Source organism: Alligator sinensis, unplaced genomic scaffold (assembly GCF_000455745.1).
Source record: "Alligator sinensis unplaced genomic scaffold, ASM45574v1 scaffold460_2, whole genome shotgun sequence".
Classification (NCBI taxonomy): Eukaryota; Metazoa; Chordata; order Crocodylia; family Alligatoridae; genus Alligator; species Alligator sinensis.
The window spans coordinates 231688-255237 of NW_005842668.1; the positions used below are offsets into that span (position 1 = coordinate 231688).

At 41.4% G+C, this 23550-nt stretch overlaps 1 protein-coding gene across 1 annotated transcript in view; it reads left to right on the forward strand.

Moving 5' to 3' along the window:
• DHX35 (DEAH-box helicase 35) overlaps positions 1–23550 on the forward strand; it is a 46637-nt gene that overhangs the window by 8150 nt on the left and 14937 nt on the right. Inside the window, exons 6-17 of the mRNA XM_006033841.1 lie at positions 464–525; positions 1808–1877; positions 2466–2525; positions 3794–3906; positions 5620–5716; positions 8518–8676; positions 12330–12540; positions 13111–13235; positions 13682–13736; positions 20593–20688; positions 22094–22188; positions 22762–22839. Coding sequence (XP_006033903.1) covers positions 464–525; positions 1808–1877; positions 2466–2525; positions 3794–3906; positions 5620–5716; positions 8518–8676; positions 12330–12540; positions 13111–13235; positions 13682–13736; positions 20593–20688; positions 22094–22188; positions 22762–22839 — 1221 coding nt within the window. The remainder of the gene's footprint in view (positions 1–463; positions 526–1807; positions 1878–2465; positions 2526–3793; positions 3907–5619; positions 5717–8517; positions 8677–12329; positions 12541–13110; positions 13236–13681; positions 13737–20592; positions 20689–22093; positions 22189–22761; positions 22840–23550) is intronic.

Consider the following 23550-nt stretch of genomic DNA (forward strand, 5'->3'; position numbering starts at 1 on the left):
AGGTCTGTTTTCTGAATAAACCAACCATGGTTTTTGTGTCCAGATCCAGACTAGCCAAAAATCATTACTCTGATGCTTCTCAGAGATTTTTGTGAAAAGCTGGCATATAATTTACTTAATAAGGAGAATGTTTGCATCTCAAAGAGTATGAATCTCTAGATGTGGCAGGTTGAAGCACCACCTCTGAATTTATGTATTTAAATAATGAGCTTACTTTCAAGCTACTTCAGCATCTCTTGTTTGCAGTTTACTTGACTGTTGAGAAACACATGCATCTCTTTTATACCTGATGTTGAAGGGAGTGAAAATCAAGTAGAAAATTAGTTGGAGGTAATAAAAAATGCAATTAAAATGCATCATATAATGCAGAACACTCGCTAGTTTCTTACAGGGCATAAAAATAGCCTTTTCAGTTCAGATTGTTCCTAGAGATAACTAATTTTCCCTTTGTGTTTGTGTTCAGTTTTTGACAGATGGTATGTTGGTGAGGGAGATGATGGCCGACCCGTTACTAACAAGATACAGGTAAAGATATGTACACTGATGACAGAAACCTATGGCAATTGACTGTTTTTTTCAGTTTAGAGAGCAGTTAATAACCACCATTTTTGCAACCCCAATTGAAGACTATTTTTGAGTTTTAATGCCAGATGTATTTTAGAGAACTGGCAACTAACAACCCACATTTTCTGTTTTAGATCAAATGCATTTGAATATAAAGTCCTGGAAAGTGAGGCTTGTAATGGGAATGAAAAGTACCTATCTAATAATGAGGTTCTGCTCTGGGAGGTGTGGGAGTACCGGTAGAACTGGAGTGAGATTGTTGTAGAACCTCAGAGGAGCTTTAAGTCTCTCAGTGAAGTTTAGCTTAAATCAATCGTTTTATTTTTCACAACAATTCTGGCAGACATGATATGAAAGTCAAACTGGGTTCCTTGTGCTCTCACTCACCAGTGACAGGAAACCTGGTTAATGATTCTGTTGATTATCTACAAGACAGAATATAATTCAGGGCTAGCAAGAGTGAGAAGCAGCATAAAAATACTTGGATTGGTTGACTGAGGAGGGTCATCTTTCCATGTATTGACTGTTCAGAATAGAACTGTAGTTCCATTGCTTAAATGAACTGCTGAGAAGGGGATGTAAACTGAAACCCATAAAGAAATAAATGTAGATTGTGTTTTTTAAAAGTGGGCTTGGTGCCATGGAATAATTGTACCTTGTAAGAAATTGAGCTATTTAGTCTCTCAGTTTAAATTGATCTCCCCCTCCACCCTGTTTAAGGGTTATCAATAAAAAAAAAAACAGATACAGTTTTCCAAGCCCCTAGGAAGTATGTGGTTTGCAGAAATGATAAAAAAACAACTCTCTCGAGCCCTTTAAAAATAGAATATACAGCATGTGTACTATTCTTTCCCTCTTGCCCTTTTTTGTTTTTTCCACTTTGAAAAATGAAGCAATTTTTTTTTACTTCTCTCTGTTCCTGTTCCATTTATCGTGCAGCTTTTCCTAAGCAACCAAGCCAAATAAAGTTTTCAAACCCAGGCTGATCGAAAGGGTTCAAAATCAGGCAAAATAAACGTTTACCTATTCCTTCTTGTACTACCTAGTATTATGGTTGATAAATTATAGGGAATTTAAATGAGTAGCTTGCTGTGTTCCTCTGCTTTTTTAAATAGGTTTAGCTAAAAACATGAAGTTGTCTTTAACATTCTAGGCATTCCTCTGAAAGTGTGTAGGTATGAAACTGTCTTGACTCCAGTGTCAAATCTGATTATAGAAACTGTCTTTCTGCTTTGATCCACAGTGTCCTCATGCTGGATGAAGCTCATGAAAGAACCCTGTATACAGACATTGCCATCGGCTTATTAAAAAAGGTCATTCTTTTAATTTCTCTTTTCTCTTTTTGATTTTTTTTCCATTACTTTCTATCCATTTGGGCGCAGTTTTGTGACCCAATGCTTTTAATGCTCCTATCATGTTGCTGTCTTATAACATATAAGGTATTCAACTATTCCCTTGCTACCACACAAGGTCTACCCTGTTTCCCCCATAACCCACCACTTCTGTCCTCTCTTCCCTGCGAGTCAAAGTGCAGTCTTTTTCCATTGCTGATGAACATGCTTCCCCATGAATAATTTCCTATAAAGTTATTGGCATCATTGAAGATCCTCTCTTCCACCTGGCATCAAGACCAAAATTACAACATTAATTTTAGAACAACCACTGCTTGGCCTATTCTGATCTTTGAAAAATGGTCCTTGTACAGTCCTCCTTAAATAGTTAGTTCTTGAGTATAAAACGAAGTTTGGTGTAGCTCTGCTTACTAGATAAGCTTTGACTCATTCAGTTGTCCCATGTCTTGTTAAATATGTCTAAAGAGAATTTAATGATAGGGTATTGTAGAGCAGCTTGCTTCTGTTGTTTCCCAGGGAACTGTTTTAACACAAATTTCTGTATCTTAGATTCAAAAGAAACGAGGGGATCTGCGACTGATTGTAGCATCAGCTACCCTGGATGCAGAGGTACAGTTTATTTTTAGCTTAAAAATTACATTGACCTCAAGTGGATATGTAACTTGTAGGAGAAGACACCTTGGTCTGTATGCTGCCTATTTGGGGAATAATTATTTGTATGAGTGATGGTAAAGGGGAAGTAGACCCTTGGAGACTTTATTTCTGTTATTTTAACATGGGCACATTTTGGTGGTTGTTTTGATTTTTTTCTTATTTAATTTGTTTCCACTTTTTCAGTAAATGGCAGCTTTTAAGAAATGCTGATTATTCTTAATTTACATGGCATTTTTCTCTGATAAAACCAAAAAAATTAACCCTGTATTGGTGAATAGTGATACACTGACAACAGCTGACTAATAGGAATGTATGATTATTAAATAATCTGTTGCCGTAGACCCTTGCTATTTAATTTTAGTAAGCCAAAAGCACTTTGAGAATTACATTTGAATAAATTAGCTGGCAGATGCACACAATGGAACCAAATTAATGTGTTAGAAAAAAATACATTGTTCATTTGACAGCTAATTTAATTTTACACACTGATAATGTGCCAGACCTGGTCATGTACTTAGACATGTTCTTTAGTTTCCTTGTACAAGAAAGGCATTATTACAGCATTCCATTAAACTTTTGCTATACCCAAAAAGATTTTGAATTTTCAATTATCTTGGAGGCATATTTTAGTCATTTGCTAATATATGGTTATGTTCATATACAGCATGTTAACTATACATTTATTACTAAGTAAATATATTTTGAAATTTGAATGTTGCTGGGTACATTAATTACTCTGAGTGTGGTATATTTTTATTAATCTATTGGTAACAGATATTTGAAATACCTTGCTATGTCAGATTAACTTCAAGCCAGTAAGATGTCTTATAAATCACATCCTTATTTGAGCCTTCTGAACTTATTTTTGTAAAAATAGGTCCTTGGTCTGTGAGCATCTGACTACTGTTATGTGCACCATTTACTACGTCAGTTGTAGGTGTACCTAAGTGTGCAGAAGACCTGTAAAGCAGTCTAGGGAATTTAAATGCCCAGTTTAGCCAGAGATTGAAAGGTATTTAGGCACCAAAATATCTGCCTTAATTTCTTTAAAAAACAAACAAGCAAACAAATAACCTCTTAAATTTACCATAAACAACAATTGTCAACTTTGGAGAGAAAAATCTAAATAGCACTAAGTTGACATTTTTAGTATTCTAAGTTTCTCCCTCAATTCTTTGGTGTAACAAATTGAGAGTTGTGTTTTTGTTGTTTGCTTTATTTAGAAATTTAGAGATTTCTTCAATCAAAATGAGACTAGTGACCCCAGCAAGGATACCAGTGTGATTCTTACCGTGGAAGGGAGAACTTTTCCAGTGGATGTCTTTTATATACAGAGGTCTGTTCCTGTTTAATCCTTGTAAGTGGTGATTAGAGCAATGTGTATCTATGGCATCAGCTTGCTTAGTTAAAAGTTTAGGAATTCTTTGTGGGGGATTAATTGAGGGAACCTTAGCTACTCTTTCGAAATATTCTTACATGGTTTTAATGCCAACACCTTAAGGGTATTGATGTGAACGTAATCTTTTCAGTTGAATGTGCATTTTCTTGTATTTGTTAGTAGCAAAAGTGGGCTTGAATAGAGGAAAAGGGCTTCAGGAGCTGTCCATGCCAGCCAGCTGGAGTGCATCTCAGACAGGTGTTACAGGGATTTAGTGGCATCTTTTGCTCTTCCTCCCTCAGAGGGAGCAGGCCAAGTGGTATTTTTGCTTTGCCATTCTCCACAGAAAAGAATGTGCAAACCTGGTAGGAGAATCATGCTTGCTCTCTTCAGAAGGAAACAAATAAGTTTGGTAACAGTAAGCTTTCTGTTTTTTTAAAGCCCCCACATCCAATACTCAGGCTGCATTTTTGCTGAACAGAGAAATGTTGGTATGATGTATTCCTCATTCAGCTGTTGTGCCCTCCAGAAGCTATGGAGATGGCTAAAATACAACATAATAATAGACTGTAAGGAGAACAGCACCTAGGAAGTAAAGGAATAGCCGCTCCATCCTAGGAAACAGTGCCTTCACACATCCTGCTGTGATGAAGCATGCTACTTTACCATTTATGCTGCATTGGCATTTTCTGTAACCATCTCCCATGTAACTACTTGGCAAGCCCCAGCTTGTGCACAGTATGATGTGGCTGTCTCATTTATAGCTTACAGCCTACCTCAAATCAGATTTCTGGGTTTGGATATGTGGTCTTCCCTCCTCTGAAGGACATGCCTTTAGCCTTTTAAAAATAAGTGTTGCCTTGATAATATCTAACTTTTTACAGGTGAGTTGCACATTTCTGGAAACAATGGAAAGTTTTTAAAGGAGATCATAGCAGCCTGTTTATACCAAGGCACTCGTTCAGGAAACAGTCATTAGGTCCAGGTATTCAGGGGAGTTTATTCATTTGTGCACATCTATCTTTGTGCAGATACTAATTCATATTTGTGCAAACACACTTCTTGCTGAGTTATTACATTTTTTTGCAGAGAGAATACCACATTTCACATGTGCATTTGGAAGCAAGTCTGATTATTATGAGAGTTTTATATAAATGGGAGCCTGTAGAAATTAAGAAATATGAACAATTATGGCTAGATTTTTTAAAAAGTGTGCACGCAGTTGTAAACAACATCTGGGCAATTAGAGGTATTTGTGTGCATTTGCAGTAATTACTTTGTAAATTTAGCCCTCAATACTTGCACTAGAATTTCACTTAAGTGTTCAGTTGTTCACATATATACCAGCTTGGCTTATTAGGAAATGTATTCTTTAAAATGGTGCTCTTTCTGTATAATTGTAGTATCACAAACAGCATATTTTTGCAAAAGCCTGTCCTGATGGGAAGGGAACAGATGGGGTGCATCTGACTGACATGGTGAACATGGCAATTAGCTGGGCCCAAAGGCTGACTGGTTAATTTTCTAAAGATACATCATGAATTGAATGAGAATATAATTGATTTGTAATGCCTATGCAAAGCTAGCAATTTCTTCTTTCCTTGTTAAAGATAAAAGATTGTAGTTATGCACATACTAAGGCTTTTTTTTGTTTCTCCACCCCTTTAACAGCCCTGTTCCAGATTATGTCAAATCAACTGTAGAAACCGTGATGAAAATTCACCAGTTGGAGAGTGATGGGGATATATTGGCCTTTCTAACTGGCCAGGTACAAACAAACTTTAAAAGGATGCTTTTCTTTTTTTGCTTTAAGTTAGTATTTTTCCGGATATGGTTTTGCAAGCTCTTATTATAACTCTGCTCCTGTTAAAGATACTGGCAGTTTGGAAACCCATAAAAGTAAAATCAGGCCAGTGCTGAATATTTTTTGGAAATCCTGCTATTACACCAAATTAATCAAACCCTGGTGCTGTGAATAGTTACCTTGTGATGTTGCCCTGTGCTTTCAGTTCCATTGAAACTGACAGAAACAATCCATTATTTCTTTGTACTGTTTTCATATACTAGGTTTCTAAATTATGTGCAAGTCGTCATTAATCAGTGTAAATTGCATTTGTGATAAGCACTAAGATATTAAATTGAAGAACATAGGATTACAAGGTGCTTCCTGGATCTGAGTCCTGTCCCCTGCTATCATAAGCAAACCACTATCTGTAATCTCATTCAGAAATTTATCAAGCTCAGTCTTAAAACCAGTTGAGTTTCTCTTTCTCTGGCTGTTCCTGTTGGAAAGGTCTTATTTTATATCTTAAATTATAAGATGTTAACTAAAGTACCTTTAAAATTACATGACCTGTATAACTTCAACCTGGTTGTTACTGTACATTTTTTTTACTCGTCCTCTAAGGCAGTGGTTCCCAAACTGAGTCACAACCCCATTTGGGGTCGCAAGAAATAAAATCACTTTAAGTCAGGGCCAGGCAAAATATGGCTTGCAGGCTGGAAACAGCCTGCCAGACAGTTTCATCTGGCCACTGGCACCCACCAACTGACTGTACCCGCCTAACCCATGCAGCTTCCAGGCAGGGTGGCTGCTGCTGCTGCAGCAGCTGCTGTGGGATCTACTTGCCTCCCGTGTCATCCCACTCACTCCGGGCACCAGGTGGGGAAGTGGCAGGGGTGAGCAGAGGGGGAGCTCCAGCTGGGTGTGGGGCGGGAGCATGGGGCTGGGGTTGGTGGCAGCATGGAGCCCAACCCCAGGGGGGCAGTGGGACAGTGCAGCTCAGGTGGGCAGGGTGTGGGTGTGAGAACTCCCACGCACTCCTCCCCCACTTCTCCCCCCATGGCATAGCCCCTGCTGCTGGCAGCAGGTGGCAGTTGCTTGGACCAGCTGTGGGCTGCCCAAGCACTGCTACCTGGCGATGCATGGCTCTAGCCAATGCTGCATGTGGTGGTGAGGAGAGCAGACAGGCCAGCCTGCTTGTATCTTGTGGGATTCTGTGTGGCACGTGCAATTCCATGTCACTGGGAGAAGCCCTACACAATAGAGCTGGCTGCCTTCTGTGCCCCCTTCTGTGCAAGTCCTGGGACTGCCGGGAATCGCCGGGGATAGGACTTCCTCCACTCCTGGCTGAATCTAGGGACCTGCACAGCAGGGGGTGGGGAAGGCAGCTGGCTCCATCATGGGGCTTCCCCCAATGTCATACGAGTGCCAGGAGCTGTATATGTGTGCCACTCAGAGCCCCATGCAATAGAGAGAGTGGAGGCTGGAAGTGGGGAGCTGGGCTCTGCGCTCCACGCTGGCTGCAGCAGCCACCACCTCCCACAAGCGGCAGCTGGGGCTCGGGTGCTACTGAAGGGTGGCAGGGTGCTGTGAACCCTGGCCCTGAGGCACCTGGTGGGGGGATGGGGGGCTGTGGGTTGGGAGTGAGGGGACGTGCTGAGGAAATGGGGTCATGCTGAGGAAATGGGATCATAAATAGGCTCATGCTGAGGAAAAGTTTGGGAAGTACTGCTCTAAGCAGCTATATAGTATTTGAATCATTACTGGTTAGTGCTGATTCCTTCTGGCATGCCCTTCAGATAGCAATTCTGTGCTACAGTCATTGTCTTTTACTTTTTCTACTCAAAAATTTATTCCAGAATCACTGTTGCACTTGTATTTTAGTACAAATTAACTTTCAAGGATAGATCGGATCTGCATATGTATTGAGCACAAGGTGCACCTTCATCTGAAGTGGGTTGTTCTAAGTGGTACTGTAATAAAGTAGTTTAGCTGAAGCTGCCCAATATTGGGTAAGGGAAGTGCATTGCTGTCTTGCATGTTACATTTCTTGTTTAGTAGTGCAATGTGTTTTGCTGCCTGTGAAAATGAAGGTGACTAGCAAAGCATCATATTTCAGATTAGATGCTTTTCTTTCAGTGGTTGAACTGGGTTGGTTTGTGGCAACTTGGCAAACTGGTCCTGTGTTAAGGGGTCTGAAAACTGGCCCTCTGAAGGCTGATCTTTTTACAAGAAAAATGCTGTAGTCTCTATTGTTGCTAAAATAACTTCTAAAATGTGGACTGAGTAAATGATATGATGATACCTGCCTTAGTTTGCAGACAGCCATGATCAAAGTTTTTAAAGGAATTAAATGCTACCTTTAATTTTAATTGGGTTTAAATCTGAAGTTGACCAACAGTTCAGATATGCATTCTGTTAACTATTTTACTGGTGAACAAATCTAAGAGGTGGTCTTATCATGAAGTTCTGCTTAGTCTAGATTGATAGGCATCTCTTTTTTGACATCTGAAATTGTTCAAAGTGCCTGAGAGCACTACTATATTCTCCTTCCCCAACTCGAAATTCAGCCTACGTTTATATTGTGTGTGCTCATGTATTTATTTATTTGTACTTGAATAGATGCCCCATATGTTGTCCAAGTTAGTTAAATGTTTTACATAACATTCAAAGTGTTTGAAGTACAAGGCATTGGAGACACACTCTGTGCATCTTTCTCTTACACACAGGTTTTAGTTGTGTGATGATATAGCTAAATTTCACTTGGTCTGTCTGTACTTTTCTAGGAGGAAGTAGAAACTGTCGTTTCTATGCTGATAGAACAGGCTCGAGCCCTTTCTCGTACTGGGATGAAGAAACACCTCCGTGTTCTCCCTTTGTATGCTGGGCTTCCTTCCTCTGAGCAGATGAAAGTATTTGAGAGGGTTTCACACACTGTCAGAAAGGTAAGGCTGCCATTTAGCATATTGCTTTAGTGCCTCTCATTCAGAGGGATTCCCGTACTCTTTACAGATAATAGTATCTTGTGGGCTCAGATCAAGTGCTATATCTTGCCCTTTGTTACATGATCAGCTTAGAGACCACCAAGCTGGTGGTCTCTGGACACATTACTCAGTCCCTTTTTCCAAGCAGTTATGTCTCCAGAATTGTAAACTGGAGCAAAAAAGTTCCCACGATCCCCCATAATATAATATGCATTGAGTTTCATGTAGTATACTTTGCATTGTGTTTTTAGCATCTTTCTAAACATTCTCGGTGATCATAGTTCCTGTAGCTGCCTAGTAGTTCAGTTGTAACAATTGTCCTCAGCCACTCTCATGTTGGCTGTTGCTCTACACATGCACCTTTCTGTGGCTGCGGCCCTTGCCCCTGTTTCCTTCTGACCCTTTCACGAGTGGTTCCTGCCTTTGTAGGAGACTTGCACCATGCACATTTATCTATACTTGTGACATGGGCCTCTGTCCTTTTCCAGTCTTTGAACTGCAACCTCCAACCCATAGCTGTTTCATTGCTGTGCTAGTCCACTAACTGACTCTTTTGGGAGCTGTTGAGACTCTGGGGAGAGATAATTTCTTTTAAGGAGCTCTGGTCTCTTTCCCAGCCAGAATGAACCAAATGTCTTCTTTCAGGCTCACTCACATAGCTCAAAGAGGCAGAGTCAGGTGCTTAGAATTTTAAAGGGGTCTTACCTCCAGCTGTGTGGACTTGGGCTTGTCAACCTGTTACATCTGTCCATCTCTACAGTGTACTAAATTCTGATACGGATCTGGGCACCCTTTCTGTATCAAGTAGTACTGCAGGTCACTTTTCAGAAAGCAAGTACTATCAATAATGAGGGAATTCTGCAAATTATTCTGGTTTTAGCCTCTTCCTTACTTCTCAGTTTGTCAAAAATGTTACAGCTACAATAATTTCTCTCCTGTTTGCCTAATCAGTTTTCCTTTCTAGTTGCTACACTAGCTCCCATATTTATCTTCATTCTTTTCAAGATTCTCAGCCTCTTCTCTACAATACTCTGCTCTTGCTGTCTGCTTCAGTTTCTTGCATTTCTTTCTGAAATCCATACTGATACAGATATCTCTTAGCAGTAAAACAAGACTTAGTAATAGGCTGGGTAAATGCAGTAGAATTTCATTTAAAAAGAGTTAAAACTTGTCTTGTTTTCATTGAAAATGAGTTTGTCTGGCTCCAGCTAGCTTCCATCGACCACTTCATGCTATAGAGTTACCATGCAATTGGGCAGTTGGTGTTTTTGCATAGGCAAGGCCTGTGTTTGGAACTGAAATATTGTTAGCATTGCAGGGCCCAGTGGATTTGATTTAAATCACTGGTCAGGAAGCCTTGATTTAATCATTGCTTTCTACAAAAAGTGCATTCTTGTTGTTTGATATCGTCTATTCATTTAACTTCTTGAAACTGCACTTTTAGAGAGAGGTAAAGGCTTGACTGTGTGTACACAAACTTGCAAAGAGACAATAGGGCTGGTGGGTGGGCAGTCAGTAGGGCTGTGCGAAGCTTTGGGTGGTGATTCGATTCGGAGGAGATTGGGCTCGATTCAGTGGCCGAATCTCTGAATCCGAATTGAATCGGGCCCAATTAAAAGGTCCAAATTGATTCAAAGCTCTCTGAGTCTTTGGAAAAGATTCAGAGAGCTTCGATGATTTGGACAGTCCCCAGTGGCTGCAGCAGGGGGCTGCAGCTGGACTCAGATCTGGTAAGGAGGGGGAGGGAGGGGACCTTGGGGGGACCTCTGCCAGGCCCCATCCCCTGCCTGCTCCCTCAGTAATCCCTGCTGCCCCGCAGTGCCCCATGCTGCATGGGGGGCTCTGCCACGAGCCCCCTGACACCCCCCACTCCCCCCCCATCCTCCCAGCCCTCCCATGGGTGCTGTGCCTGGGCCAGCTCCGGCCCTTTAAGGAAGAAAAAAGAGAAAAGTCCCGGGACTCATCGCTCCTGCAGTGGTCTCCAGGTTTTGGGGGGCCCATATGTCATGGGGCAGTAGGGATCACCCCCCACTCCCCCCCGCCAGGCAGGAATGGTGAGTGCAGGGGTTTTCTTGGTGCAAGGTTTGTTTGTTTTATCTTGAAGGGCTGGAGCCGCAGTGGGTGGGGCAGGCATGGGGGGGCTAGGGGGGGTGGGGGGTGAGTCTGGACTCTTTTTTTAAAGGGCCGGGAGCTGGGGCAGGTGGGACAGCCATTGATGAGCTGGGAGATCAGGAGGGAGATAGGCCTGGCCTGGGCGATTTGGCCAGATCGATTCATAACAGTGATTTAAATCGCCGAATCGAATCACTGTCCCCCGAATCAGCTGCATCTGAATCTGAAGCAAATACTAGTTGCTTTGCACAGGCCTAGTAATTAGGTCTGTTATCTCTCATCTCCATATACTCCTGTTAATAAGGATGTTATCTCTGGAGACAAGAAACTTTCCCTATGCCTGAAGAAGAGCTTTGTGCCCGAAAGCTTGCCAAGAACAATTTTGCCAACTATTTAGTAGGTCTAATAAAAGATATCACATGTACCCAAAGAACTTTGTCTGTCTGTGATCTCTGGAGACACAAATCCACAGTTTGGGAACTGAAACTAAGCATCATTGAGATGATTAATGGGATTTTCTAGACTGAGCACTGAGTCCCATTGGGTAGAGTGGTTTTCTTTAACCTTTACTAATGCATAGAGGAACCTCTGGGAACCCTATAAGATTGGGCTCCTGATATAGTCCATGGCCTATTGTGACCTATTTATAAAACTTCTAAAAAGTTTACGTGGATATATTGTTTCAAATAGTATATAATTAGAAGTTATAATCCCAATTCCATGATGATCTCTTTGAGTTTTAACATATCTTAAATTAAAACTATCTTTATTTTTTTTTAAAAGCATGTTAATAAAAAATATGATTAAATAAAAAAAATTCCGATTTTTTTAACTTAAAAAACATTATTGATTTTTATCCACCCTGTTGCAGGGGATGAGTTACCATTGTTTTTGTCTCTTTGTGGATTTGATTATTACAGTTGCTTGTTCCCTATTGGAGGATGTTGGACAATTGGAAATTTACCTCTCTTGCCTCCTTAGTACACTGCTGACTCAAACTTTAAGAATTTTTTAATATGTTGCTGTTTCAAATGACACAAAATTATACTTCTCTAGGCTTTGCCATAACATTTTTGCTGCTCTAAAAAAATTGACAAGACCTTAACTTCCTATGGATATTATCTACTTTGAGATCAGCTATCTGTTTCCGTTTTTATTATTGTTACAAGTAAAGACAGATGATTTCTCTCTAACAATTCCTTCAGTTATAATAAATTTTTGTGGTTTTCTGTTTATCTGATAGCAGTTAGTATATGTAGAGTTAGTTTTATTTTTTTTCTTGTATAGATAACCTGTTTCCCTTGGTTTTTATGGGGAGAATATAGCAGTTTATCACGTGAACAGCTTCACCTGTGTATTACTTCTATGCTTTCCTGTATATTTGTTGTAGATGACACATCTGAATTCTTTCAGGTGACTCCCATTTGAGGCCTAGGGGCTGTGACTGCAGACTTGAATGGAAATTGGAGCTCAAATAACATGATTGCCTTTGGTGTCTCTAGGTGATTGTGGCCACCAATATTGCTGAGACATCCATTACGATTCATGGAATCTCATCTGTGATTGACTGTGGCTTTATGAAGCTTCGGGCCTATAATCCCAAAACAGCCATTGAATGCCTTGTAGTTGTTCCAGTGTCAAAGGCATCAGCTAATCAGAGAGCAGGGCGTGCAGGCCGAAACCGCTCTGGAAAATGTTACAGGCTTTACACAGGTAGGTGATGTATTGCACAGGAGAAGTTGATATTTTGTGACTTGCATTTAACTTTACTGATTTCTTTTTGCAAACATCACATCAGGACTGTCTTAAAATATGCTCATTGAGGTTCAGACTGCTGTTGATTTAATTCTAGCAGGAAAACACTTGTACCCTACAGGGGTTTGCATACCACTAGGCACATGCTTTATGTATAATTAATTTAGTAATGTTTGATAATGTTCAGGTATCATGGTAAGATGCCCTGCATTCTTCATTGTATAGATCTTTGGCTATATTAGTTTATGATTTAAAAACACTCCATGTTGATAACAAATGGCTTGTTAATGATGGTGGTTGTGGTCTCCAGTCATTTTTATTTTAATTAATAATAGAAGTCAAATAGTTTAAATATTGTTCTTTTTACATTGACTTAGAGTAATTTTTAGTATAGTGAGTACCTCTGACGGATTTCAGTCACTTTAACAATGTGAAAATCAAATAGGATACAAAGAAAATACATTGGCTCAAAATGAGTGTTTGATTCTGAAACTTGATTCCAAAGAGCTTTTACTTCATCCCCCACAGAGGAAGATTTTGAGAAGTTGCCACAGTCCACTGTTCCAGAAATGCAGCGGAGTAACCTGTCACCTGTCATATTGCAATTGAAAGCTTTGGGAATTGACAATGTGCTCAGGTTCCCCTTCCTCTCTGTAAGTCGTGGGTTCCTTTCAGAAATCTGCTTCTCAGGTGGTCAGACTTTTTTTTTTTTTTTTTGCTATACAATAGCATTTAAAGTAAGACAGTTTAAAAAGAAATTGTTCCAGTTCCTTATGGAATAACTCTTGGACAATGCAAGTTTGTTTTTTGTTTGGTTTTATTTCATGTGCTCATAGGGTCTTGAAAGCATCACAGCAATTATGCTGTAACAGTTCAGGAGATGAGGTGATGTAATAACTCTCCCTCCATTCTGTATTCAAAAGGATATGGAAAGTACTGCATACAGAAAGGATGGGATGAAAGATCATACCTGGTGCTACTGGGGTGTTTTTCCTTTCCTATGACAAAGGAAAGAAATATAAGATTCCTTATTGTGAAAATTCACCGAATTTCTCTGTCAGTAATAATCTGAAAAGTTGTTTTTCTTTGTATTTCACAGCCACCCCCTGCACAATCAATGGTGCAAGCTTTGGAATTGCTGTATGCTTTAGGAGGTGAGACTGCTACATTTCCATAGGTTTTTATGGTTTTTATAGTAACATTACAGAGGAATAAATCAAAATCCATGGTTCCGTTCTTTAAACAGGTATTAACCTGGCATCTGTTTTAGAGAATACTGTTTGGAAAGTGAACACTTAAGAGTGAGCTCCACTCTTGATGTGTTTCTAAGATGATTCTAAATCAGGGGAGGGAAATTATTTGAGCTGGAGGGCCGCTTACGGAGTTTTGTTGAGCTCTGGGTTGGCAACCTTCACCCTCAGCAGCTCACCAAAACTCCCGTAAGTGGCCTCCATGGGTAGGGTGCGCTCAGTCAGGTGGATGGGATTCCAGACCGGGCAGGCTGGGCTGGGATTGGGATCGTGGGTGGTGACAGCATGGGGCCGGAGGCCAGGGCAGATCTGCAATCCACACTCCGCATAACACATCATGCCCAGCCCAACCCAGGAAGAGGGTAGAGCATATGCCTGTGACCCGGCCCCCGCTGCCCGCACTGTACTACAGCTATATCTGGGCAGACCCAGTACAGTGTGGCTGCAGAGCAGCATAGCCCAGCAGTACAGGGCAATCTAATCCATTTGTGATCTGTCAGGATTGTGTCGCACTGCCAGGCTGCACCACTCTGCAGCTACACTGTACTGGGCTGTCTGCACGTGCCTGTGCTGGGGTGGGTGCAGGGGAGTCCAGGTCATGGATATATACTCTGCCCCCCTCCTGAGTTGGGCCAGTCACAATCTGTTGTGCAGGGAGCAGATTGCGTATCTGTTACCACCCTGTGATCTTGGCCCTGGCTCTGCCCACCTGTCCCACTCCTAGCTGCTGCTCCCTTCCTGCCCGCAGACCCATTCCATCTGCCTGGCCAAACATGCCCTACCTGCATGGGTCCTGGGCCGGTCTCCATGGAGACCCTGCTCTGTCCAGCATGTGAGATGGATAGGCCAAGGTGCCTGGGCAGTGGGGCTGGGTCCAGTGGTGGTGGTAACTCTGGTAGCAGCAGCTGGAAGGAGCTGCTGCTTTCAGGGCTGCTGGGAAGCAGAGTCTGGCTGCCGTACTGCCCCAGCCCCACTGCGTGCCTGGGGGCAGTGGGACCAGCTGCCTGTACCATGGCTTCAGCTGCCCCCAAGCTTGAGCCAGGCGGTGGTGAAGGAACATGCCATGGGCTGGATAAAATTCCTTGGTGGGCTGGATCCGGCTTGCAGATCCTGTTTTCCCCACCTCTGTTCTAAACAGAAACAAGAGCAACAAAAAACCCTAAGCACCCAGAAGTTTTGGAAAGGATATATTTCATAGACATTAGGGCTAGAAGGGATCTTGCAAGATCATTGGGTCCAGCCTCCTGCCCAAGGGGCAGGAAGTCACCAGGGGTCAAATGATCCCAGCAAGATAGGCATCCAAGTGTTTTTGGAAAGTATACAGAGTAGGTGTTTGCATTACCTCTGGGGAGAGTCTATTCCAGGCCCTGGGGACTCGGACAGTAAAAAAGTTTTTCCTTATGTGCAGCCTAAAATGGTCTTCCAGGAGTTTGTGACCATAGGACCTTGTCTTCCCTTGGGGTGCCCTGGTGAACAGATGTTCTCCCAGTTCCTGATACACACCCTTTATGTACTTATAGGCTGCCACCGTCACCCCTGAGCCTTCACTTCTCCAGGCTGAAGAGTCCCATGTCTCTCAGCTTGTCCTCATAAGGCCTGCTCTCTTGTCCTCTAATCATGCTTGTGGCTCTCCTCCAGACTCTCTCAAGCTTTTCCACATCCTTTCTGAATTGTGGAGCCCAGAACTGGACACGGTATTCCAGCTGTGGTCTTACCAAGGCCGAGTCAAGTGGGAGGATGACTTCCTGGGTCTTGGTTGGGATGCATCAGTAGATGCAAGCCAGAGTTTTGTTTGCTTTGCTGGCTGCGGTGGCTCATGTTCATCTTGTGGTCAGTCATGATCCCCAAGTCTCTTTCGGTCATGGTGCTAGTGAGTAGGGCTGTGTGAAGCTTCACCAGCTGTTTCATATCAACTCATTCCAAGCTCGAAATGGTGAGATCGAAACGAAACAAAGGGCTTCTTCACAACAGCCTCAAAACAAAACGAGGCCAGTTGAAACATTTTGAAAGTTTTGAAACGTTTCGAGTTTTGAAGCAACAGCCAGGTGGTGGGAGCCAAGGGAGAGCCAAGGCTGCGCTCTGAGCAGCTCCGTAGCCCCATGTGGCTCAGCCTGGGGGGAACGCAGCCCTGGCTCTCCCCACCTCCCACTGGTGGGCTGTGCCCCGTAGGGCTGGTGGAGCCAGTTGGAGCACAGCACCAGCTCTGCCTGCCTCCTGCCACTGGGCTGCATTCCAGTTGGCTCCACCAGCCCCATGGAGCTCAGCTTAGTGGCAGGAGGTGGGCAGAACCAGTGCTGCGCTCCGCCTCCCAACACCGGGCTGAGTTCCACGGGGCTGCGAGCTGTTGGGAGCTGAGCCTGGTAGAGGGAGGCGGGGCACAGCGCCCTCCCTTCACCAGGCTCAGTGCCCAGTGTCTCCCAGCCCCGTAAAATGAGCCTGGTGGGGGGAAGTGGAGCTCAGTGACAGGGCTGTGTGCTGCCTCTCTCCACTGGGCTCAGTTCCCAGTGCCGGTCCCAGGCGGCAGCGACAGCCTCCTGCCCGCACCCCTGGGAGGGCTGCAGGGCTCTGCCAGTCTCCTCTGGGGGTGTGGGCCCCCAATCTGCCTGCAATTACAGGACGGTGCTCCTCCAGTTTCGTGTTTCCCCATTATAGCTTATGGGTGAAATGTCGAAACAGCATTGAAACAGCAAAACTGTTTCAACAAAACAGAACAGTGCTTTCGAAATGAAACTAAACTCAAAACGAAACACTGTTCCGTCAAAACAGAAGTTGAAGCGGAACAGTGCTGCTTTGCACAGCCCTGCTAGCAAGTATAGTGCTGTTGAGCCTATACGTGTGGTATGGGTTTTTCCTCCTGAGGCGGAGAACCTTGCATTTTTCATTGTTGAATGCCATCAGGTTTTGATCCACCCACCTTGTAAGCCTGTTGCGGTCGGCCTGGATTGCCAGCCTATGCTGTAGACTGACTTATTCGCCAGACCTGTTCCCAGTGGCTTGGTGTCGTCAGCGAACTTAACCAGTCCACATCTGACACCAGAGTCCAGATAGTTTATAAACTCATTGAAGAGTACAGGTCCGAGAATGGAGCCCTGGGGGACGCCACTGGTTACCATGTGCCGTGTTGATTTGGTTCCATCAGCTATCACTCTGGGTCCATCCACTGATCCAGTTCCCCAGCCATCAGACCGTGAAATTGTTGAAGCTGCAATTCCCCAATTTTTCCATAAACTTTTAAACTAGCTTTTAATGAATGTGCCTTGGAAAGGAGCCATTGTGAAACAACTGAATGCTCTAGAAAATTTTTGAAATTTTCCCCTGAAGCAGCTCCTATTCATCATTGTCAGAAATGGGATACTGTTCTAGGCCGACTACTCTGACTCACAGTGGCAGGTCTTCCCTTCCTGTTTACTACAATCATATGAAATGCTTATTAGAAAATAGCTTCCGGAAACTAAGTTGATCAGAGCCTAAAAATAGGCACTTAAATATGCATTTATTCACATGAATAAATTACCTTACACTGAAGTTCTTAATTGATGCATTGGATGTGTCTTTCATTTTGTGTTACACTGTACCACTACCAGAAACCTGTAATTTTCCCAAGATTTAACATGCTTGTTAAATTGTTTGTCATTCTTTTGAAGGGTGTGAAATTTAGAAACCCTAAAATAATTCTTTAGTCACTTATCCTTGGTTACTTTTGGAAAGCATTTTTTTTTGTTAGAATTCTTAGTTCTTAGCCATTAACTAAGAAAAGGAGAGAGGATTTTTCATTTGTGAGCAAGTTGATTCTTAGCAGCCATTTTGAGCCTGGAACCAATGCTGTGAGGTTGACTCATGTAATGCGAGTATAAATATGCAACTAAAGCACCTTAGGGAGACAGAGAGGTTTAGTTCACTGCCTTGCTGTTCTGGCAAAAACCATGTGCTTTGGGGCAGATCCCAAGAGAGGTGCAGAACAAATTCCTGTTTGCCACCTTACAGTCTTTCAGCAGAATAGAGCAGCTGCCACTGTTACTTAGTTTAGAAGAGTGTGTTTGTCTGTTGGAGTTAAACTGATAAAACCATATGAATTTAAAGTGAGAGATATGTTTGGTAAGTATGTAGTTAAAGTTGCAGCCGAGCAAAGGAATTAATTACAGTAGGACCTAGATAGCTTACAAAGAGAGTGGCAAAGTCATAGTTAATTTTACCATAATTTTTTAATTTCCTGGTGTTTTGTGTGTAAAATTCATTATAACATTCTCAGTCCTAGAGTAACTGCCTGTATGAACAATCCTGCAGGTTTTCCCTTAGAAGAAAATACATTTTGACATTTTGTGAAATACTCGTCAGATCTGGTTTTACCGGAAATTCTTGTGTAGATTGACTTGCCACTGCCAGTAAAGGGCAGATAATTTAATGTTAAATGAAGTTTAGATTGCTGATAAGGGTATTTATAGTTTAAAATGTGTTAATAGTACTGGCAACTGAACAACTCATTGTTCTCTATTTCACTTCATTTTATGATTTTTCTTTGCCTACAGATATGTGAAGAGATAAATGCTTTTTTCATCCTGGCATTATTTGCATTTATTAATTTCATTTCATAGTTGTAGGGTTGGAAGGGACCTGAGCAGATCATCAAGTCCGACCCCCTGTCATGGCAGGAAAGAGTACTGGGGTCAAACGACCCCATTGAGATGTTCATCCAGCCTCCTCTTAAAGACCCCCACGGTAGGAGCCAGCACCACTTCTCTTGGAAGTTGGTTCCAGATCTTAGCCGCCCTGACTGTGAAGTAGCGCCTCCTGATATCTAGCCTAAATCTACCCTCTGCCAGCTTGTGACCATTATTTCTTGTCACTCCTGGTAGTGCTCGGGGGAACAGGGACTCTCCCAATGCCTGTTGGCCCCCCCTGACTAGTTTGTAAAGGGCCATTTGATTCCCCTTCAGCCTTCTCTTGTGGAGGCTGAACAGGTTCAGGTTCCTTAGCCTCTTCTCGTAGGGTCTGCCCTGCTAATCCCTGATCGTGCGAGTTCCTTTGCCAAAACGGCTCAGGGTACAATAAAAGACAAAAAATTATAGAAACAATAAAATATTAAGACAAGGTACAAAAAAAAATTCCCCCAATGTATGACATCTTCCAGTTTCTTCATGGCTCTGTGTTGCCCTACTTACCCATCCTTGCTTTTGTTTTGCATACCATCCTGTCCCACTCTGTTACTCAGGTTTACAGATTCACTCTTCCTACCTCGTGCAGTATACCTATTCATGCTTTTACGAAAACCTCTTGCTTTGTGATCTTCAGCATCTCCAAAATCTGTTAGTTTTTTCTCTCTCAAATTATAAAACCTTGTCTGTCTAGAGTCTGATTGCGTCTTTCTGTCTCCCATTTCCCATGTCTGTTCTAAATGCTTCTGCTAATGCTCAGAGCAATTTTCAAAAATGCTTAAATGGAACTAGGCACAGAAATTCCCAAGGTCCTCTTGGAAATGTTGCCCACTGCCCATATTGGTTAAGAAACCATATTTATCACGTTTGTGAAAGTTGACTGTCACAGCCACGTTATAGCTCTGTCTGGTCTGTGCTGTTATGAAATATGTTATGCAACTGGTAGGCCACAGCCATTTTTATTCTTTACACTAGCCACAGTTATTTCCGCAGCGTAGACTGGGCAAAAATCACATTCTCCATTTTTTTCTGCTATCCTCATCACCCTTAGAGGGACCATCCTGCTTTATTCTACCTCAGGCTTTTAATCTTCATCTTCACTTTGTGCTCCACTTTTTTCAGTCTTTCCTCTTCTCCTTTCCCAACTGCCTTTATGTAGCTTTCTCAGATAATGTGTTCTTTTTCTGTTGTGTCCCTTACCCTTAGAACCCTTTCCACTCGAATCTTTTTTCCAAAGGCATTTCTTCCAGGAAATGTTTGCAACATGGTGTTCTAAAGAGAATGTATAGGACTCCAAATTTAGTTTTTCTTGTCGGAAATGCACTGAGTCTTTGTATGTAAGCGGCCATTCTTCTGCAGAAGATGCCTAACGCACTGAGAGTGCTTAGTAATAACTTGGGAATTGAAAATCAAACTGTTATCTTTCTATCCTGTATGTGATCATACACGGTAACAATTTTGGAGTTGGAATGTAGCTGCCAATTTAGTGACTGGTATGTGAGATTGCAGGTTGCCTACCCTGGTGTAGATACTGTAGCAATGATAGTATTACATTTAATTTTTTGTCAGAGAGTCAATGAGATATATGACTCAGAAAAATGGTGCTCTGTCACCTCAGACCTTCTCCCTCTGCTCATCTTGCCCATGCTTCTTTTCTTCCCTAAAAAAAAACTTGAGCAAATTCCCTCAAGAATAGGTAGAAATTTTACAAGGTTTCGATTTGCAGAGTTAAAGGCTTTCAAAAGGCTGTCTCGCAAAATGCATGGAAGAGTTTGATCCCTGTAACTACTGGCTGAATAGTTTCTGAATTGCTGTAGGTGCCAGTCGAATTTGGTTATGGATCAAGGAGCTGTTGTGTCCGTGAACAGGACAGGATTCATTTAAAGATATATGTTTGCTTAAAAAAAAAATACTGGCTCAGCAGATACTAAATGGGAGCAAGGAAGAGTTTCTAAGTTTCCAAGTTCCCAGCTTGATACGTATTAATTGAAGGTGTTTTCTGTGCGTTTTGTTTGCACAAAACATTTTTTACATAATAAATATTTAGCAATTTTGATAATATACTCTGCTACTTCTGCCTGTTTTCTAAATCATTAACAATCCTGCAGGTTTGGATAAACACTGTCGTCTAACAGAACCTCTTGGTATGAGAATAGCAGAGTTTCCTTTGAACCCTATGTTTGCAAAGATGCTGCTGGAATCAGGTGGGTACATTTCTGTTGTTGGTCGTGTGTTGATTATGAGACATGTTCTACCCAGAGACACTATCACTCAGTCCTGTATTGGATTACATGCATAGTCTCTGAAACACACTGCTACCTAGTTTGGCTTGATGTATATTGAAGAGATTGGTGGGGGGAAGCCTGATAGTCAATGAATTCTATGGCATTCCTCTTAGACTACAATTTCAAACTCTTTTATCAGAACTTGGCCTGTTTATTCTGTTGACCCTTTAGTATTACACCAGTCTGTTTGATAAGGTAAGTGTTTGATTGTAAAGTGTTGTCTAAGCCAGCGGAAGAGAATTTTTAGGATAGGTTCTGTATAAGTGCACTGTTTTTGTAAAATTTTTGGGAAACTTTGGGAAATAATAATAATATTTAATATCCAGATACTAAACTGTAGGATTTGGCAGTATAGTAGAGCAGACAATCCTGAAAAGTTATACGCATTCTAAACTTCATTCATTGTGGGGTGGTTCCATTAACATAAGTCTTTCAGGACTGGTAAATACTTTGGTATGTACTGCTTAAGCAGGTATGTTGACAGAGTTAAGCATAAGAAGCTTTTGTAGAACCCACGCATACCATCTGCTGTAGGAGGACATACTGTGTAATAACTGGCAGAGGTACCATAACTTGTAAAGTTTTCTTTTAAAAGAAGAAAAGAGAGCCAAACCTTTACTTAATGACTTCAAAAAAACAAACAAACTGGATGTATCTGCATGTGCATTAATGTGCCTTTGCTACTGCACGTTAAGTTTAGTACCTCTAACATGAGGTACTACCTAAATGCACAGTAGCCAGTGCTAATGCGTAGTAGCAAATGTGCACAGTCCTTTTGTGATGTTTAATGCACAATCGACTAATGTGTACTGCGCATTAGCATGGCTTTTGCTGTGATACACTAGTGGGCAGTAGAGTTAGTGTACCGTGCATTAAGCATCTTATGTAGACGCACCCACTTAGTACTAAATACATAAAAGGCAGCCTTTTTCATAGAGTATGTTGAAATGATATATATTCTGTACTCTAGTATAAATACAAACAAAAATCTAATAAGCATATTTTAGCCATTGAAGTGTTGTCCGTTTGTGTAATATGGAAGTAGGTAGATATATCAGAGCTGGGTGTGTGCAGTTTCTTTGGCAGAGAACTGAGTGATTCTCTTCTAATAATCGGATGTTGAGAGAGGGAGGCATTTTACCAACAGTGCTTTGCAGTGAAATAACTATATTTTTCATTTCTCTTGAAAGCATTGTTTTTTTCATAAAATGTCTAAAAATAAACCCTTCGTCTTTTCCATGGTATCATTTGTGTGTGAGATTGGATGTAAGAAGTCTGTCTTATATTTTGTTCTTATATTTCTTCCCTATAACTTACACTTCAGGAAATTTTGGCTGCTCCCAGGAAATCTTGAGTATTGCTGCCATGATGCAGATTCAGAATGTGTTTGTGCTCCCTCCAAACCAAAAAGCACAAGCTGTGAGTTCAATTGCATGACTTTTCTTGCTTATTCCATATCTCTGAATTTCTGTCAACTCTTATTAATAATTCACTGGGGAATTACAAATTTTGATATACCTGAATAAAATGGTTTTGTTCTTGCCTATATGGTTAATAATGCAAAAAAGGGGAAGCTGAGTGTAAGTGAGTCCTCGGAAGCTAGTATCAGCCAGTTTCACAGTGAATAGATAGGAAGACCTTGTTTATTTTGATCTTCTCTCCAAGATCAAAGTAGAGGAAAAAGGTAAATTTACTTTCAGAGTACAAAAGTATTTAATAAGAAAATGTTAATTTATAGGCATAAATGCACTTGAGTCTATTGGTGAAAATACCTCATTTCTTTTGTTCACATGAGTGTTAATTTCAGTTTTTTATAGATTTTCCTTAAGTATACGTTGAATAGTAAAATATTTGTCAACTAGCGGGGAGTTATAATATATGTATAGCATTAACATACTGAAGATAATAACCAAAGTTATTAGAAATAACCGTTGCAAATCTAATGTGTATGTATGAAATGCATTTCTCCTCTTTTTCCCTCATCCCTTCCAGACAAGGCAACACAGAAAATTTGCTGTGGAAGAAGGCGATCATCTCACTATGCTAAATGTATATGAAGCTTTTATTAAAGTAAGCAATTTATGGTGTATGTGAATTTGCAGGGGGGAATAGGGTGTGTTTCATTGGTTATGATTCTAGATGCTCAAAACTGAGACTCTTAAGGGCTTATAGACCATCCAGTTATCTAACACTTTTGAATTAACTTATGGTTACTTCTGTCACAGATGTTCCCATAATTCCACTGAGCTGACAAGACAAATGAATCCCATAGTTTGATGTTGTACAGGACCCTATCTGAAGTTACCCACATCTTCATTTAGGCTGGGATTTGCAAAGAAGCCTAAGGAAATTAGGTACTGAAATACATTGAAATTCTTGTTCTCCTTTATTTTCTGCTGACAGATTTGAGTTTCATTGGAAGTTAGGTATCTGACTCCCTTAGGCTCCTTTTGAAAACCCAACTTGTTAATGTTCATATCTTGTTAGTGATGTAGGGTACTTAGTGAGCAATGAGGTTTAGTTGAAATCTTAGGCCTTGTCTACACAGATAAATTGTATGACTTAAGTTGTGCTGTATTGAAAGGGGAATAAGCTGTAATAATACATGGTAGCTTTTATGTAGATATAACTGCATCTTCACTAGGAGTTACAGTGGTAGAAATGTTTCAGGTTTAAAAAATAACTCCCCCTTCAGTCACACCCCAAATGAGGTGGTTGTATACAAATACAAAAGCACTGGGTAGATCAGGTTTTAGAAGACTCTTCAAAGGATTATATTTG